The 17,609-nt window shown below is 43.5% G+C and overlaps 1 protein-coding gene across 4 annotated transcripts in view; it reads right to left on the reverse strand.

Moving 5' to 3' along the window:
- Positions 1-1,789: 1,789 nt before the first annotated feature.
- VPS41 (VPS41 subunit of HOPS complex) overlaps positions 1,790-17,609 on the reverse strand; it is a 162,289-nt gene continuing 146,469 nt past the window's right edge. For 3 of the 4 annotated variants that reach the window (XM_074199209.1, XM_074199211.1, XM_074199210.1), the window contains 2 exons: positions 17,072-17,151; positions 1,791-15,816 (listed from right to left, as the gene is read on the reverse strand). In XM_074199209.1, the coding sequence (XP_074055310.1) occupies positions 15,736-15,816; positions 17,072-17,151 (161 nt within the window). In that variant the 3' untranslated portion in view covers positions 1,791-15,735. Of the gene's footprint in view, positions 15,817-17,071; positions 17,152-17,609 lie in introns of all 4 variants that reach the window. The other variant, XM_074199212.1, reaches the window with a different exon arrangement.

Below are 17,609 nucleotides of genomic sequence, written 5' to 3' on the forward strand. Positions count from 1 at the left end.
TATGGAGGACGGATGATCCTTCTTGATCTCTTCTTTCTCAGTTGCATCTTAGCCATCCCTTCACATTCTTCTTTCAGTCTCTCCAGTCATTTCCTCCCTTCTCCTGTGATATTCAATTCTTACTGAATGTACTCATCAAATCCCGAGTTGGACTAGGGACACTATCTTCTCACTGTTGTTGCTGATTAGACTTTGAAATCCCTTTTCCTTTCTTAGACTGTTTCTCACTGACTATGTGAGTGTTAAGTGTAACTCAAACCTCCCTTCTAGCTAAAAGAACACAACTGTTCTAAATTTGCACTCGGGGACAGAAGGGAAGGCTTGTCTTTCTATACTACAAATCCCAGGATGCCAGTCAGTTCTCACATCCTTATTGTAGTATGATTTTTCAAGGTACATCATTTCTCTCATGTAATTATTAAGGGGGGGCAGACATGTGACTCTATCACTGTGGAAACTCCCTCCAAAAATCAGATCTCAACAACTTGGGAATGTATAGTCATAGAGAATTGCTTCTGAGAGCGAAATACCCAAAGAGTTCACAGAACTCTAATATCTAATACAGGATTTGAATCCAAGTCTTTCTGAATCCAAGACCCTCTATCCATTATACTTACTCTTCTCATTGTGTGGAATATTGAATAAGATCTCGCCTCAAAATCATCATGACAAGAATGGAACTCCTCTTTCTTCCAAACCCTTTCCTCTTCTAAATGTTCTTATATTTCCAGGGGCAGCTAGGTGGCGCAGTGGATAAGGCACCGGCCCTGGAGTCAGGAGTAGCTGGGTTCAAATCCAATCTCAGACACTTGATAATTACCTAGCTGTGTGGCCTTGGGCAAGCCACTTAACCCCATTTGCCTTGCAAAAATCTTAAAAAAAAATGTTCTTATATTTCCTGAGAGCATGGCTTCTTCCTAGTTACCCAGGCTTTCAATTATAATGTCATCCTTACCTCATTCATATTTATCCCACGTGTCCAATGTGGTGACAAGTCTTGGTGCTTCTACCATCACAAAATCTTTTGTATGCATACATTCTCTCCATTCATATGGTCACCCTTCTGGTACAGGCCTTTGTCACCTCTTACCTGGACTAGGTAATGCAGTGGAGAGAAGCTGCACTGAAATCAGGAGTACTTGAGATCAAATCTAGTCTCAGACATTGACTGTGAGATACTAGGCATGTCACTTAACCTCTATTTGTTTCAGTTTCCCCAACTGTAAATGAGGATAATAATAGAGCCTAAAATACAAGATTTTTAAAAGGATCAAATAAGATAATATATGCAAATGATTAACAGAGTTCCTGGTTTATAAAAGGCATTTAATAATTGTTTATTACATTCATCCATCCATCCAGTCAGCCATTTAATTATCCCTCCCTCCATTCAACCTCCCATCCAACCATCCATCCATCCATCCAATTATCCATTCATTCATTCATCTGTTTATTGCAATTACCTTCAGATTGATCTCCTTGTCTCAAGTCTCTCCCCTTGCCAATCCATTCTCCATTAAAGTGATATTCTGAAAGCTTAGATCTAACCATGTGACAGCTTCTCTCTCCCCACCCCTCCCCCATTCAACAAACTCAGGTAACTCATTAACTTGAGGATAAAAACTCAAGTCACTTACTTGGCATGGAAAATAACCTGATCCTTTCCTGCTTTTCTAGTGTTTTTACACACAAAAGCAAGTTTGATATTGGTACACTGATCACTTCCTCTCAAGCTACCAGAACATGAGCATCAGGATCTCATCAACCAGATTATTTCAATTTGCCAGCCAACCAAAGTAAGATTGCTTTTAAATAGTTTCTTGTCTAAAAACTACTGTTCACATCTCTAAATTAGGGAAATGGTGTTTTTTGGGGGAAAGAACTAAGTTTTGAAAAATGAGCTTCTTTCTTCAGACATTTCTTTTATTACCAGCATCAAGGATATGGATTTGAGATCCCACTTAATATCAGCCCTAGCTATTTCCTATCTTAAGACACCACACTGATGTATGATTGGATCAGTTAATTTGAATCAAATACAAGGATCTCCTTCAACTTCTTCTGTTTGATATTGAAAGTTCTCCAAAACCTGGCTACAAGCTAATGATAACTTGTTGCCATAGAGATGCTACCCCCAAATCTTTCAGATAGTGATATTTGGGAGTTGGTTTTATGGAAAATTTTGGAAGAAAGCCATCCAAAGAAGTTGGGCTGTTAGGAGGCAGAGTCTGGAGTTCAGCCTCCAAATTGAGACCATGAGGATCCTGAGCCAGTTCATGGGACTTGTGTGCTCCTGTTCTTCCTTCTGGGCCTGAGAAACAGCCATCATCACAATTGTTGTTTATTGCTGCTTCTAAGATGGTTGCTGCACAGATGTGGGAAATGATGCATCTGTCTCTTCAGAGGCAATTTGCTTTCCTGAACAAATCCTCCAACTTTCTTTGATCTTTCCCTCCTCCGTGTGAAAGAAGAGAGTCTAAACCATTTTAAAAAACTGATTTCTACTAAGGTCAAAAGTACTTAGCTCTTGGGGCGGCTAGGTGGTGCAGTGGATAAAGCACTAGTCCTGGAGTCAGGAGTACCTGGGTTCAAATCCAGTCTCAGACACTTAATAATTACCTATCTGTGTGGCCTTGGGCAAGCCACTCAACCCCATTTGTCTTGCGAAAACCTAAAAAAAAAGTGCTTAGCTCCTATAAAGATAATGTCATCACATGGAGGAATTTGCTTCTGGCCTACCACAATGATTTGAGCATTTGAGGATGTTTGATAAGTGGTTACCATTTGGGAGGCACCATTTTTGCTGGGTTGTGTAGTGGCAACTCCTGGTGTCTTTAAATAGTATCTCCATGGACAGTCTTTGTTCTGTTTATTGCAGTGTTTATTTCTCCATCAAAAAAGAAAATTAGTGTCTACTCATCCTTATTGAATGGTTCATGTAAACAGCATAGATTGAGGTTTGGGCAAATGGATGAGCCCAAGTAGAAGGCAAAGAGAGGTGGGGGCTAAAGCAAGGATTTCCTCCAGAAATCATAAATATTTTAGAGGTGCTTTGCAATAGCCTTCCCAAGCTTGCCCTGGTTTATAAGAGAGATTACAAGCAGAGAGACTAATTACCTAAAATGAACCAAAAGCTTGTATATTACAGAATACATTTATAAACCAACCTGGACCTGGGAAGGAAGGAATACATTTCTGTATATATCTTATAGAAATCTTCTGGTGCTTACATAACATTCCTTCTTCCTTTAATATAGCTTCTCTTTACCACCCTTCAGTTATGGTTCCAGTCCTGTACTATGATTACAAATTTTAGAACACTTTACATAACCCCTCACCTTACATATCTGAGAGAATCAACCCTGGAGAGTTACCCCACCACTAACCTTGACCCATGGTAAACTTTGGATGCCCTCAACCCCTGGAGACTAAACCTTGAAGAGCTTTCTACTACCTTTGCACTTGCCCTCACTCACTCACCACCTCTTCATCCATTGCAAATTCTTTCAGCCTTTATTTAGTCCTTGCTTCTCACTGCAGTCGCATGCTGACCTATTTGGTTTTGCTCACCCATGAAATTTTATCTTCTGTCTCAGTATCCATGTGTGACTGCTCCTCGTGCTTACAATATATGTCTTATTTCCTCTTCTTAGAACTCTTAGTTTTCTTCGGCCTCAACTCTTGTGTGAAGCTTTCCCTGATAATTTTTCATCCATCTGTGAATGACTATTTACACTATCTATTTTATAAATGGGGGCCTGGTGCTTGGGCAGTTTACTAAGATGCTTAGTAAGATGATATCATGACATGGAGGAGTTTGCTTCTGGCCTATCACAATGACTTGAACATTTGAGGATGTTCAGCTACCATTTGGGAGGCACCATTTTTGATGGGTTGTGTAGTGGCAATTACTGGTGTCTTCAAAAATTACGGAATCTGCTTCAGTCATCTTTTTGGCTGCATTTATGTCTGAGGGAGCAAAAATGACTCCTTCACTCAGAGTACTCACTTGGAAGACTGTGCTACAATGGAAGGGGCAGCGGGACACTTCCCCAAGAGAAATGCATTCTCCTTGGCCTTTTTGTTCATTCTTTTCTGCTCTAGATTCTGAAAGTTATTGGTCCTCTTTGAGAATGAAGCATGTACAACTATCTGTATAGTTGTAGTTGCCCCCCTGGGGATCTAACTGGTCAGTTAGTGTTGGGCAATGCTGCTTCCTTCCTCTCTCCCTCCTTCCTTCTTTTCTTCCCTCTGTCTACATGGGAATCATACCCTTATATATGGGTTTTTTGCCCAAAGGAATATAATTTGTGATCACTTAAATATCACAACATATCTTGTTGTTTGGGGGCTATATATTTTTCTCTCTCCCACTTATACATGCTATTATTGAAAAAATTTAAACATTTAATTCTTCTGTCCCATGTAGTTTCACTTATTTCTTGACAAAGAGTTTGATAAAGCCCATCGGGATTCAAATGGAGCTACTGAAACTGAAGTCCTTCTGGTTCTCATTGATTAACCAATAATAGGTCTCAACCCAAGTCTTACTTGGTCATTGTTTGAGTTTTGATGGCTCAAAATTAATGTAAATTGCTTCTGTTCTGGCCAGAAATCTTGAGCATCTTCCTTTCCAGATTGATTTTTTTAAAATTAGGCAAACTAGGTCACCTTTTGCCTCAATTCTTACCTAGCCTTAAATCACTGAATGGGTCTTAGCTCAGACAAACTTAAGACTTTGAGAAAGACCTTAACTTAAAAATGCCAGTCTGCCACTGCATCTGGGGGTAATCTTCAGCCATCTTGACCTATGTCTGGCCACTGAACTCAAGTGACTCTAAGGAGAGTGAAGCTAGTGGCTTCGCACAGCCCTACCTTACTTAAATGCAATTAACTTGCAAGACAAGATATCACCCTCCGCCATCACTGATTTTCTTCAATGAAGGATGAGCAAATATGGTGCAGAGAGTAGATTTTGACTGGGAATTTCAAAGACTGGGAGCAAAAGACATGGGATCCAAGAAACTGAATCCAGGCCTGGCTTTTGTAGCTAATTACTATAACAATGCCTTAAGAAAATTTGGGGAGTGGTCTCTGAGATCTCAGACCAGGGCAGGATGCTCTCTTTTCATGTGAACTTGTTGGCACCAATATTATATAGGAACTGATATAACTTTTGACTCTAATCTCTATCATCTAACTTTCTCCCCTTCAGATTAATGTGAGTATGGGGGGGGGGGGAGTTGGGGAGTTTGAGTGGAATTATATCCTTAAGGGCATATTGAGGAAAATAGTGGTCCTACATTTTCCATATTGGTACTTTAGTCACTATATTTGTAAAGTAAATATACTTTTGATAAAGCTACTCAGTGTTAAATGGTTATATGAAACTGGTGCTAGTTACTGGGCCCTAAAATGGGGGAAGCAGTCTATGGGACTTGAATAATGGCAAAGAGTGGAAGATAATAATCGGAGACAGTGGGGCTACAACATACATTAGTACTTGTGTATTCTTTCTCCTATCTCATTTCTCCTTCTCTTTCCCCCTGTCTCTACCTCTAGCTCTCCTTTCTTTTTCCCCATCCTCTTTTCCTTTCTCTGTGAGTTCTTTGAGGGCAGAGCTGGTCTCACCTTTGTCTTTGCTTTCCTTCTTCAGTTTCCATTTAATAAAAGTGTGTTGTTGATTCATTGGAAAAGTGCCACAAAGGCTAACAAAGAAGCTGAGGGTAAGGAATAGCAGGGCGTAGGTGGGAAATGATATTGGGTTTAATTTGTAATAACTATACGATTTTGCATTGAACTAATGAAGATTGAAAGGAGAGAATAATGAGGTTATTCAGCATCCAGAGAAGTTATTAAAATGATCTCTCTGATTGGAGAGAGATTTTGTGGTTGTCAATCAATAAGCCACCTGGAAACTTAAGGAAAACTCTTATCTACTCGAGTCACTCATCCCTAATTTAATTCTCAAACTCCAGGAGAGTAGAGTTTGAAGAGACTCCAGTCGCTGTCTGGCTCTGTTCTTTCCTTCTGCTGCAATGACAAGTACAAACTGAGTTCAGATCCATTGGAGACATTTATCTGTGTGAGTCTCTATCTGCCTCAGTTTCCTCATCTATAAAATGGGGATAATAATACCAGTGAATTCCCTAGATTTTTGTGAAGATAAAAATTAGAGATTTGCAAATTACCTCACAAATTTAAATTCAAATTTGCAAAAGCTATTGTTATTATTAGTCCAATTTATGCCTGAATAAAAGTTTATTTCCACCCAATCTGACAAGTGTTCATGTAGCCACTGCTTGAAGACCCTTCTGAACCAAGATTTGGCAATATTCTTTTAATTCAGCTAAATTTATCATGTATTAAGTTCCTACTGTATGTACTTGGCATTGTAATCAATTTCTGCAAATAGCCTTTGAAGATCAGGACCAAAGAAGGCAATGATAGATTCCTCAAAGGATCATTGTTCTCTTCCATTTTTTGAACTACCTGCTACTGTGTAGTCTTAAGTCAATGCTGATTGATTAACTGGACTACAGGAATTGCAACCCATTCTTAGCTTTTTATGGGTGATTTTACTTACCTCAAATGTAGACTTCACTCCAGGGTCTCCTTGAGGGCTATTTTTTGCTTAAAAGAGGGCTAGTGAAATGGAAGCTGGTAAGAGCTGGGGGCACCTCTTTGTCTCCAACTACAAGTCCAGATTTAGAATTGAGGATACAGAAGCCAGTCCCACAGCTACTGCTTTTCTAGTCACTAATGGTCATCCTTTCCCAGTCCACCACATTGCCAAGGGAAGGCCAGACTCAGTTCATCAAATGAAGGCCCCCCGGGCCTTGTTGGCCATTCAGTCAGTGACATAACACTGAGAAGCAAGGTTGCATAATGGAGAGTGAGCCAGCCTTGAGATCAGGAAGACCTAGAAGATGCAAGTCCTGCTTCTGACATCAATTGAGCCTCTAAAGAAGGGACTCACCCTCTTAGTAACCCAAGATAACAGATGATCAGTTGTGGACCAAGTGCCAGCAAGTTGTGGGGAAGGAAGCTTCTCACCATAAGTGTTGAAATCACAGATCAAAGTAAAATAAATGAATAAATATATAAGCAAACACCTGGTACTAATGAACCAGACATTTCCATGTAGCTCTACAGTTCACCCAGGAAGGGTGAATTCTTGGAGGAGTGGTATAGTTATATGACTATACCACAGAAATTGTCCCTATCGCCACTTCCTTCTGCTTAGCAAGGATGTTTAATGGCAATGTTTAATCTGAGCAATGGAGGAAATGCAATTTCCAATAGGCACAACAAAGAATACTTGTGATATCTATTCCAATAAACAAAGGGGAAGATCTCTGTGGGAGGTAATTAAGAAAAAAGTACAGCAGACCAGGGCCCTCAAAGGAACATCAGCTGTAGCTATTGAGGAAGGGGCTGATTCTGGCAGAATTCAAAGAAAATTTAAAAAGAAAAAAAACAGTGCTGCAGAAGAGCTAACATATCTCTCTGCTCGGAAAGAAGCTTATGCTGTGATAGATGATAGATACTGCTTTTCTAAATCCTTGGAAGGGCTGTGATAGTCACACAATTAAAGAGATGTGGAACAGATGGGCGCAGGATCTGCGTATAAAAATAACAGTGGGAGAGCAAATGATTAGACATAGTTAAATCCTTCTAGAATCATCAAATTTCAAGTTGGGAGGACCATTGAAAGCAACTAATCCAACCTCTCATCAAGTCTGGTAATCCCTATATAGCACCATGGACAGATGGTTACCCAGCCTCCACTTGAAAATTTCTAGTAATATGATATTGGGGTCATGGACCATCCTATTTTGAGGGACAGTTTTTACAGTTACGATAGAGCTCAAAAGGCTTTCATTGGGCATCTACTGTTTGCAGAACTCTTGAGGTAAGTGATCTGGGAGATGCAATCTTTAGATAAGCCCCCACCATCACCTTTAAGGGGTTCGTGTTCTAGTAGGGGGTTATATAGTTCCTACTATGTACCAGGAAATTTACAAATATTATCTCATTTGACCCTGACAATGGCCCTTTGAGGTAGGTACCATTGTTATCCTCATTGTACACTTTAAGAAACTGAGACAAACAGAGGTCAAGTGAGTTATCCAGTGTCCAGGGAGCTAGTGAGTGTCTTAGGCCAGATTTGAACCCCGACCCCAGATCCAGACATCTAGCTGACTCCAAAACAAATAGCCATAATTCACAATATTGAGTGTGCCTTCAAAAGGCATTGAAAGAGGGCATTCATTCAATAGCCAATATTATTAAGCAGCATTATATGCTAGCAACAATTGTAAGCGCTGGGAATAGAAATGAGCTCCTGCCCTCAAATAGGGGAAGGCAATACACAGAAGGAAGATGAAAAGGAAAGGGAAAATGAAATGAAAGACCTAAATGAAGGCCACCAGAGCATCTTTTTGTTATTTCTAAATTTTCTTTTCTGCAATTTAACCCACTGGTCCCTTAGAGACAGTATAGAGGATTTGCTGCCCAACAGCCTTTCAAATATTTCCCTTGTATTTCTCCTTGGTCTTCTCTTTTCAAGGCCAAGCACATCAAGTCCCTTTGATTGTGACTTGCATGACAGGTTTTCTAGATATCTCATTAGCATGGTCATTTCCTCCCAAGAAACTCTTAATGTATCTGGGTCCCTCTTAAAAATAGCACCGTGGGGGCAGCTAGGTGGCACAGTAGATGGACCACCAGTCCTGGAGTCAGAAGGACCTGAGTTCAAATCCAGCCTCAGACACGAAATAATTACCTAGCTGTGTGACCTTAGGCAAGTCACTTAACCCCATTGCCTTGCCAAAAAAAAAACAAACCAGCACTGTGGGGTGGAGGCACTCCAGATGTGATCCAGTCAGTGCTGAGTAGATGGCTACCACACTCAAGCCTAATACATCAGTTTTCCTTAGCAGTCACATCATAAGATTAGATCATATTAAGCTTGTGGTGCCCAATTCCTCCCCATCAACCTTTATGCGAGTAAACAGTTGCCAAATCAGGTCTCTCCAATTCTGTGCTGGTGTAAAGGAGGGATCACCTCCCCCCCATTTAGTCTGGACACCTTAGTTAGGTAAGATCATCTCAATTATGGGCTAAAAGCCTTTAACCTTGAGTGGTGCTTAGGAAGCTCAAGGAAACTTGGCAACATCCCTGGGGTCATCTATAATTTATCAATGAAGTTAAGAGGGAATTCATTCTAGAATGTGGAAAGAGTATCGAGCTCTAGCAGAATGCTCTGAGAAAGAACTGCCTTGAGCAGAGGAAGAGCCCTTAGATCACGTTCTACTCCAGCCTTCTTTGACTAGAGAGGCAATATAATACTTTTGGAAATTTCCTGTGGGACTACCCATCTTTTCCCTGGGGTCTTAAATCTACCTCCGGATCAGCTGGTGGCAGTATCTGCATTGGGCCAAGGTTAGGAGGCTACAGACTCACCATGCTAATGGAGAACTTTTTAGGTATGTAAAATTGGGAGAAAAGGACCTTTGTCACATGTATTTTCTAAGTTTGATCCATTTCTCTAGAAATCTGTATCTGTGTAAAAATGTGTTAGACAATTTGGGGGATTCTGAGTTACCAATACTTTTTAATAAACTACTTTTATGAATTGGCTCTTTCTAATATGTTAAATACAAACAATCCCTATCAGATTGTTTGCTGCCATGGGGGGGTGGGGGGAGAAGATGGTAGAAAAATGTGGAACTTAAAAGCTTGCAAAAGAATTGAATACTGAAAATGATTTTTGCATGAACTGAGAAAAAAGAAGGGAGGAAAAAAGAAATGGCTCTTTCTAAAAAGTCTTTTTAAGGCTGACTAACTATGATTCTCAAATGACAATCTTAGGAGGAAGGGCTTGAGTCAGTGATTTTAGAGAATTGCCCTAGATTCTTCAGGGGGTACTCCTAGAATCCCAAGGAGAGAGTGGTGGTTAGCCAAACTCAGGATCCAAGATTCATCAGTAAGAATGAGAGGTGGGATAAAGACCCTTGGAGCCTAAATGGTTTTCACTTGTGCCACAGGTGTTGGATTTAACATTTATGTTAAAGGAGAAATGAGGTTTGATGGAAAGCAAACTGGCTCAAGAGCTAGAAAAACCTAGGTTCAAATCTTGCTTCCGACACACATTTCTTTGTGATCCAGAGTAACTCAATCACCCAGGACTCCAGGTGAACATGAGAATCAAGAGGATTTGGGTTCAAATCCTCTATCGGACTGTTATTCTGTACAAATCATAACCTCTCTGTTCTTGTTTCTTCATGTTTAAAGTGAGGGGATGGTTGATTTAATGATATCTAAGATCCCTAACAATTCTAAATCCATCATCCTGTGAAAACTGCAAAATGCTCCAATGATGTCAAATAGTCAACATCATGGGGGGGGGGGGGATGAAAGGACTCAAAAACTTTAGACAGAAAATTTGAATTTAACAATACTAACAGGTCTCCAATATTTTAATGTCCACAGAGTCCTTTAAAGATATTACCTCCCTTGATTTTCACAATAACCCTGTAAGGTAAGCATTATATGAATCATTTTCCTTAAATGTAGATTAATTGGAGTCAAAGAGATGAAGTGACCAGCTCACTGGTCACACAGCTAGGATAATATTCCACAAATCCAGGTCTTCCTCACTCTACTCACCATGCCATACTGTATCTCCTTGCCAAATGGAGAGAGATGGGAGCCAAGAGCAACAAACATTGCTTTACTCTACAAATTCACTTGTGAGCCACCATAGAGGAGGGAGGTGGAAGATTACAAACAACATTGTTTCATGAAAATAATGGAAAGTCTAGAAAAACACTTGGCATGAGACCCAACTTAGCCCAGATGAAATTGGCAAGAAAAGCACAAATAATTGGAAAATGGAGTATGTTTATCAACATTTTTGTAATGAATCATTTGCATCATCAGTGACAGAGGAACTCCAACATTTGGACCCTGACAATTCAATTGGAACAGCTTTTACAGAAAATGCAGAGGAGTGCCTGGACCAGACCAGTTGTGTAGCAAGGAAACTGCGCGGATGTTATTTCAGTAACCACCATTTTAATAATAGGATTAGAGACTGGCCCCATCCATTCATCTGGGTAGGGAGCTCCTAGCAGGATCCTTCCTCTATCAATGTTCATTGGCATCTTCTCTGAAACTATTATTCTTAGAGAGCTGGGTGGGACAATGAGAGGATAAGTAACTCCTTCAGGGTCACCTATTCAGTAGAAGTCAGAGAAGTAGGACAGAAACACATTCTAGAATTTGGACAGAAATTACAGTTAGCCTCACTGGTCTATGGTTCTCACACTGTATTTGCTTCTCAGTTAGAATACTGGCTCTTCTCCAGTCCTCTGGCATCTCTCGTTACGCACAACCTTTTAGAGGTCAGATTGCCTCAGTAATCATGTCTACCATTTTTCAGCCCTGGAGAAGCCAGTTGACCTGGGTCCAGTGACTCAAAGGCATTTTCTTACCATTTCTCCTTCTTTATATATCCTATCCTCTCCAGACAGGTAATGTCTCAGTGATCTAGGCAACTCTCTAGAATGGCACATTGTACCCAAGCTTCTGACTTCCATCAGTCCAGGAAATTACTTCACTAGGGAGTCACTATATCAATGAAACCAGTGATTTAGACCCTATTCCTAACCCCTCAGTAGGAAAAAAATCCTCCTTAGTAAAGAAAATGGTAGCAATGAGCTGAGCTGATCTGCCTTAATACCCCACCACCAACATAATGCCATTGTGCCTTTTTGCCAGGCTTGTCCTGTTTGTCCATTGTCACTTCCTGCCCAAGTGCTTTGCAAACAGAATTCTTTCTTCCCCCAATGTTCTCCAGATCAGAGTCTCAGCCACATGTGGGGATGCCATGGGGCAGCTGGTCGATCCACCCTTTTCAGTGGCAATGGCAGCAGTATTACAGTTTCAGGTGGTTGAGATATAAAGCAGAGCAAAGCTGGGGCCAGTCCAACATAAAAAAGGCAAAAAGGAAGGCCTTGAGTCACAGGATGGCTCCCCGAGGGAACATCAGTGGAAGCTCTGGCCAGGAAGGTACAGATTAGCCGAGAGCTGTCCCAGTGGAAAGAGCACACCCATTCCTGAGATTACTGATCCACTGAAGTACTGAGATTGAGGGACAGGCAGAAAGTAGGGTCTGAGTATCCAGAAGGAGCTCTTTTGGGGGAAGAACATTTGCAGTATTGAGTTTGACATTTCCAACATATTAGCCTTACTCCCCCTTCTATCATTGGCACATGATGCCAGAAGTAAACAACATACTGAGTATGCCCATGCTATAGAAATACAGCATCATATGGCTCCAAGTCTAAGGAATAGGACTGGCATGGCACCAGAATGAAAAACCTGGTGTGTTCCAAAGGAAGCTGTGTGGGAACTGAAAAGCTCAGAGATCAAAAGGCTGTGATAGAGAAGAGTATGGTAAATCACTCCTTCACAGGACACTCCACCGAGCCCTCTTTATCACCACCTGTGCCTCAGATGAACCCTGGGAAAGAGGATGATTATCTCAGAATCTCAGAGTTGGATCTCACCCTTGAACAAGAATTCCCTCCACAGGGATTTTTCTTTTACAATTTTCATAAACTTTTTCTTGTTTTAATTACACCAATAACACTCAAACCTGGGCTTTGCCTGAAGAACATTCAGGAAGCAATGCCTCCTAGCAGTTTACACTGGGGCCATTTCATTCTCATGGAGACTTTCATAGGATGACAGATTTCCACAACCTTAGAGTCGTGAACTTTGAAGATGAGGGAACTGTAATCCTGGGAAGGGGTTTTCCCCAAGATCACATGGATGGTCTGTAACCCAGTTAAGGTTTGAATTCAGGTTCTCAGATGACATTCCTTTTTTTCTTTTAGGTTTCTGCAAGGCAATGGGGTTAAGTGACTTGCCCAAGGCCACACAGCTAGGTAATTATTAAGTGTCTGAGGCTGGATTTGAACTCAGGTACTCCTGACTCCAGGGCCAGTGCTCTATCCATTGTGCCACCTAGCTGCCCCTATCAGATGCCACTCCATGGCATAGCCTGGGTGAGTTTAGAGTTCCTTCCCAGGTTCTGGGGCCATTCAAATAATTTAGAGTTGGAAAGGGTCTCAGGGTCCACTTAGTCTACAGAAAGTCCACAAGGCCAAGGTAAGGATGGCAGGGTGGGTGTCACCAGCAAGTTGGCAGAGAAGTGCAAGAGGGGGAGCAACGTCTGATGAGGCTGCAAAGAAGGGTTGGACCCAGGTTGTCAAACTGAGTTTATCTTCAGTATAAATAGAATACAAAATGAATATCCACACTGACATGTTTAAATTCAATAGGAAACTATTGGAATTCATTAAGCAGCACAGAAATGAGATTTTATCTGTGCTTTGTTAGCTGTGCAGAGGATAGGTTAGACTGGAGTGGGAAGAGACAAGTTGGGGAGACCAATGGAAGTTGTCCCAATTATGTAGCTGTGTTGAGAAGAGAAGGGGATGTGAGATGTGAGTAGAAATGGCCATGTTGGCCAACGAGTGGGCAGGAGTCAAGAGAGGTTGGAGACTCAACAAAGACAAGGAAGCCTTCCAGACACAAAATGGGAGACCCATGTTGTGGGGCAATCCCACCTGGATGCTCCCTGAATGTCTACCTTCCAATAAGAGGACCTTCTGCCATCTCCCCCCAACCCTTTATTAGGTGTGAAGTCAGTCAGAGTGGTGTGAGAAGGGAAAGTTCTGAGTCCTGTTAAAACTGGTAATAACCTGTGAAATTTTAATAACCTGAGTTGATAAATAGAATGGATAGGCATGAGATCTAAAAGTGAAATTACTCCTACTCACTTATGGCCTGTTTTTAAATGCAAACTTTAATTAAAAGCCAATGGAACAGGCTTATAAGTGTGGATGTATTTTTGTTTTGATTGGCATACTGTGTGGCCTCTAAATAAGACCATTCTTTCATCATTTGGTGGTGACTGGGCAATCTTTTCCAAAGCAATGGTTCTCTAGGGCTCATGAGTTGAAGGTCATCCATCCACTGCATTCTTGGTCACTTTTCCTGCCCTAAAAACTAACTTTTGAAAATGCTCTGTATTAATACAGAGAAGGAATCTGGGACCCCAAGGCTTTGCTAACTGATGAAGCTGAAACAAAAACCCTCAGGAGAGGAAGGGTCTAAGCTCCCCCCAGAGGAGAGGCTGAGGAACATCTAATTCTGTTCAAGATAGTAAATGTACCAGGTTGGGATTCAGGAACCTTAGCTCCTATTGTAGCTTCTCAGCTAAGTGCGGGCCTCAGTTTCCTCAACTATAAAGTGAGAGAACTCAGGGAGCTGAGTTTTGGCTCCAAGACTCTGACGGACTGAGCCACTGTCCACCAGAGAACCTCCTCTGAATCACTGAAGGAAGGCCTCATTCTAAAGTAGGACCATGGCCAGAGCAGCAAACACACAGCCCGGTGGAGATGCCAAAGACAATGATGCCACTCATGTCTCCAGGCAGTGTTTTTTGCTTCTCTTGTACAGGAAGGGAAGGAAATGTGTTTATTAGCCACCTCCCCCCCCCAACTCTGGGGCCCAGCTCAGCTCCCTGGGCTTGGCTGGCATGAGGGCAGAGCCTCAGGGAGGCTTCAAGGTGCATAGCTGTGCCCCTTTCCCTCCAGATTCTCATCGAGGCACATTTGGAAGCAGGAACAAACCCAAAAGTCAACATGGCAACAAAGAAACAGCACTACAAGGTCTCTGGGTCTCTTCAACAGCCTTGGAGGCTGCTCCTGCAAAGTCCCAGGTCCAGGGAGGACCCCATCTCTATAAATGGACGCCATTTGGCTCGCTGAAGACTTGGGGTTAGCTTCTGGCTCCCCCATTTCCTAGATAGACAGTGGGGCCACCTCAATTTCCTCTCCTGTAAAATGGGATGAATCTTACTCTTCTCACCTCCTAAGAAGGTTGGAAGACCCCACTGAGACAATCCTGGCTCCAAATTAAGGTGTGTGACCTTGGGAGGGTGGCATTGACACCACCATCTTCCCTGGGGGATCTAGAGGGAGGACTTGACCTATTGTCAAATGCTGGAGAAACAAGACTGAGATTGTCATGGGCCATACCAGGGTCAGCTGGCACCGTCCTTCTGAAGGGTAGATGGCCAGGAAACCAGGGTTCCCTCCAGTCCAGAACTGAGCCTCCACTCACCAAGGAGCCCTCCATCCACCTTTATCTGCTCAGGGGCCTCAAGGAGAGGGCCAGGGTCCCTGAAGGCTTGGTCAGTGAAGCCCAGGATCTGGCTGGCCTCCCAAGGGGGCAGATCTACAAGGAAGGACCCTGCTCTATCCCACATGGGTGTGAGCAGAAGGGCTCACCCCAGGCCTCCACCTCTGGGTCCCCCAGGGGACAGGGAGTTATCTGAGGATAAACACTCACTATTGGGGAGATTTATGAGGGGCTCAAGAGTCGCAGTTCCTCTTTGGTTTTTGTTTTCTTTACTGACTGAAGGGGCCTCAAGGCTGCGCTGGGTCTTGGGGAACTCAATGGGGAAGGGATAAACTGTCTTTTCCAAAGTAAAAAGAAAACACTCCAGTTCCAGGTTAGAATATGAAAGTGGTGTTGGCTTTTGGAGGTGGGAGGGGAGAGAGGACGACATAAATACACATCAGTCTCCCAATCACAAGCTTCTCTTCTGGAACGAGGAGGCCTCAGCAACTGGGGGGGGGGGGGCTGCAGCAGCTACTTTTTCATTTCCAAGATTGTGCTTCCTGGACCCCGAGTCTTAGCACTGCAGATGTTGCAGAACTGCCCAGTAGAAGTCTGAAAACACAACAGAAAACCAACCAGATCCAGGGAAACCGTGAGAAAGCATTTCTCCCCAAGCAAGAATATTTCCCATTTCCTTGATCACAGTGCTCAGTTTTGAAGCTGCTCTTGCGTTTGGGATGAGCATCTGACTCAGGAGGAAAATGGATCCCCCCAAGCCCGGAGGATGAGACATGGCTGTGGATCAATGGGTGGGGAGGCACATGGGTGTCCATGTGTGTGGATGTATGGACACAATGTGTGTGACCAGCCTACATGAGCCTGTGGGGATTAAGATTGTCCAGCCTATAATAAGAGAGACGGAGGCTGCACTCTGAGCCACTGGCTCTGAAGGGCCCATGCCCCTCTAAGAAGTGACCCCGTGTCTTCCTTATCATCTGAGATATTATTATTATTATTATTATTACTGCAGGGCTTTATACCCAAATATGAAAAAGAGGCCCAGGGAGAGACAGAATCTCCTTAGTTGATAGACCTCACCTAGGGAGCCAGAAATGCCACATGAGCAGGGGGATCAGGACTGGGTGAAGCTTGGGGCGTCTCCTCTGACTAGGAGGTCATACGGTACTCATAAGATGGGGAGGGGGAGATGACAGGCTACCCATCCTGACTAGGGGGTCATCAGATGGGGCATTTGCTTGGTCCGGACATTGGGACTTTTCCCTCCACCACTCAGGTCTTGATCACCAGGAGGAGGACCTGAGCAAGCTTCCCATGAGGATGCAATCTGGAGGTCACAGCTAGGCCCAGGGTGATTAATACTAATTAGAATTTGGAGGGGATCCAGGAAGCAGGGAAGACCTGCTGGTCTCAGCCCTCCAACAGGAACCCTCCCCCCCCCAGTGGCCCCCAGGTTGATAGTCTTTATAGGTTATAAGTTACAGAGGAGTGGCTCCACTGGGGGAGTGGAGGGAGTCTCCACATGGATGCTCCCAGGCTCTGACCAAATGTCTTGGCTGTGGGCACATCACACTTTGCTCAGGGAAGACCTCACCTCCACAGGCTGCTCAGACCTCAGAGGCCATCCAGCCCAGGTCTCTCATTTCACAGATGAGGAAACTGAGCCTCTGAGAAGCTTAGGGGAAGGGGTTTACTGAATAGCCAAGGTGAGAGCTGAATCTGGGCCTGGTCCTCTGCTAAGCAAGCCACGATGACCCCTCTCTAGCTCCCTCTATGACTGTCCCCTCAAAGGAGCCAGGCCACCCCTGTCATGATGGGTCTCTCACCTCAAGGCCCAGTGACTACTCACCATGCTGGGGACAGGCAAACACTCTTTGTGGAACATGTGCCGACAGTGGAAGACAACGGCACTGAAGGGCTTTGCTGCATCTGATGAAGGAAAAACATATCTCAGTTTCCCTCCTTGGCTGAAGAGCTAGCAGTGGGGCCCTCCTGCCTTAGCCAGATCCAGCCTGGAGCAGAGTATAAAAGGACACTCTAGAAGGGTGTCTGTGGGCCTGCCCCTGGAGTGATGACTGGGGAGGATGCCCATGGGCCCATGGAAGGTGCCCCTGGGTCTGTCCCTAGAGGGGTGGACCCCTGAAGGGCCCCCATTCATGGGTCAAGATGCCCCTCCACAGGTTCTCCAGAGCCCAGCTACTTCCAGGAAGGCCTGAATCAGGAAGCCCCTTTTAAAACGGTGCCCCCGCCTCAGTCTGGCAGCTGCTCAGGCTGCGCTGGGATGACTCCAATGGTGGGCATTTTTCGGGCCATTAGGCCACACCGGCCTCTCTGCAGCTTCCACACCCTGCTGCCAGTGGGGTCATTCCAACCCTTACTCCAGGGGG

The sequence above is a fragment of the Macrotis lagotis genome, chromosome 8, assembly GCF_037893015.1.
Source record: "Macrotis lagotis isolate mMagLag1 chromosome 8, bilby.v1.9.chrom.fasta, whole genome shotgun sequence".
NCBI lineage: Eukaryota > Metazoa > Chordata > Mammalia > Peramelemorphia > Peramelidae > Macrotis > Macrotis lagotis.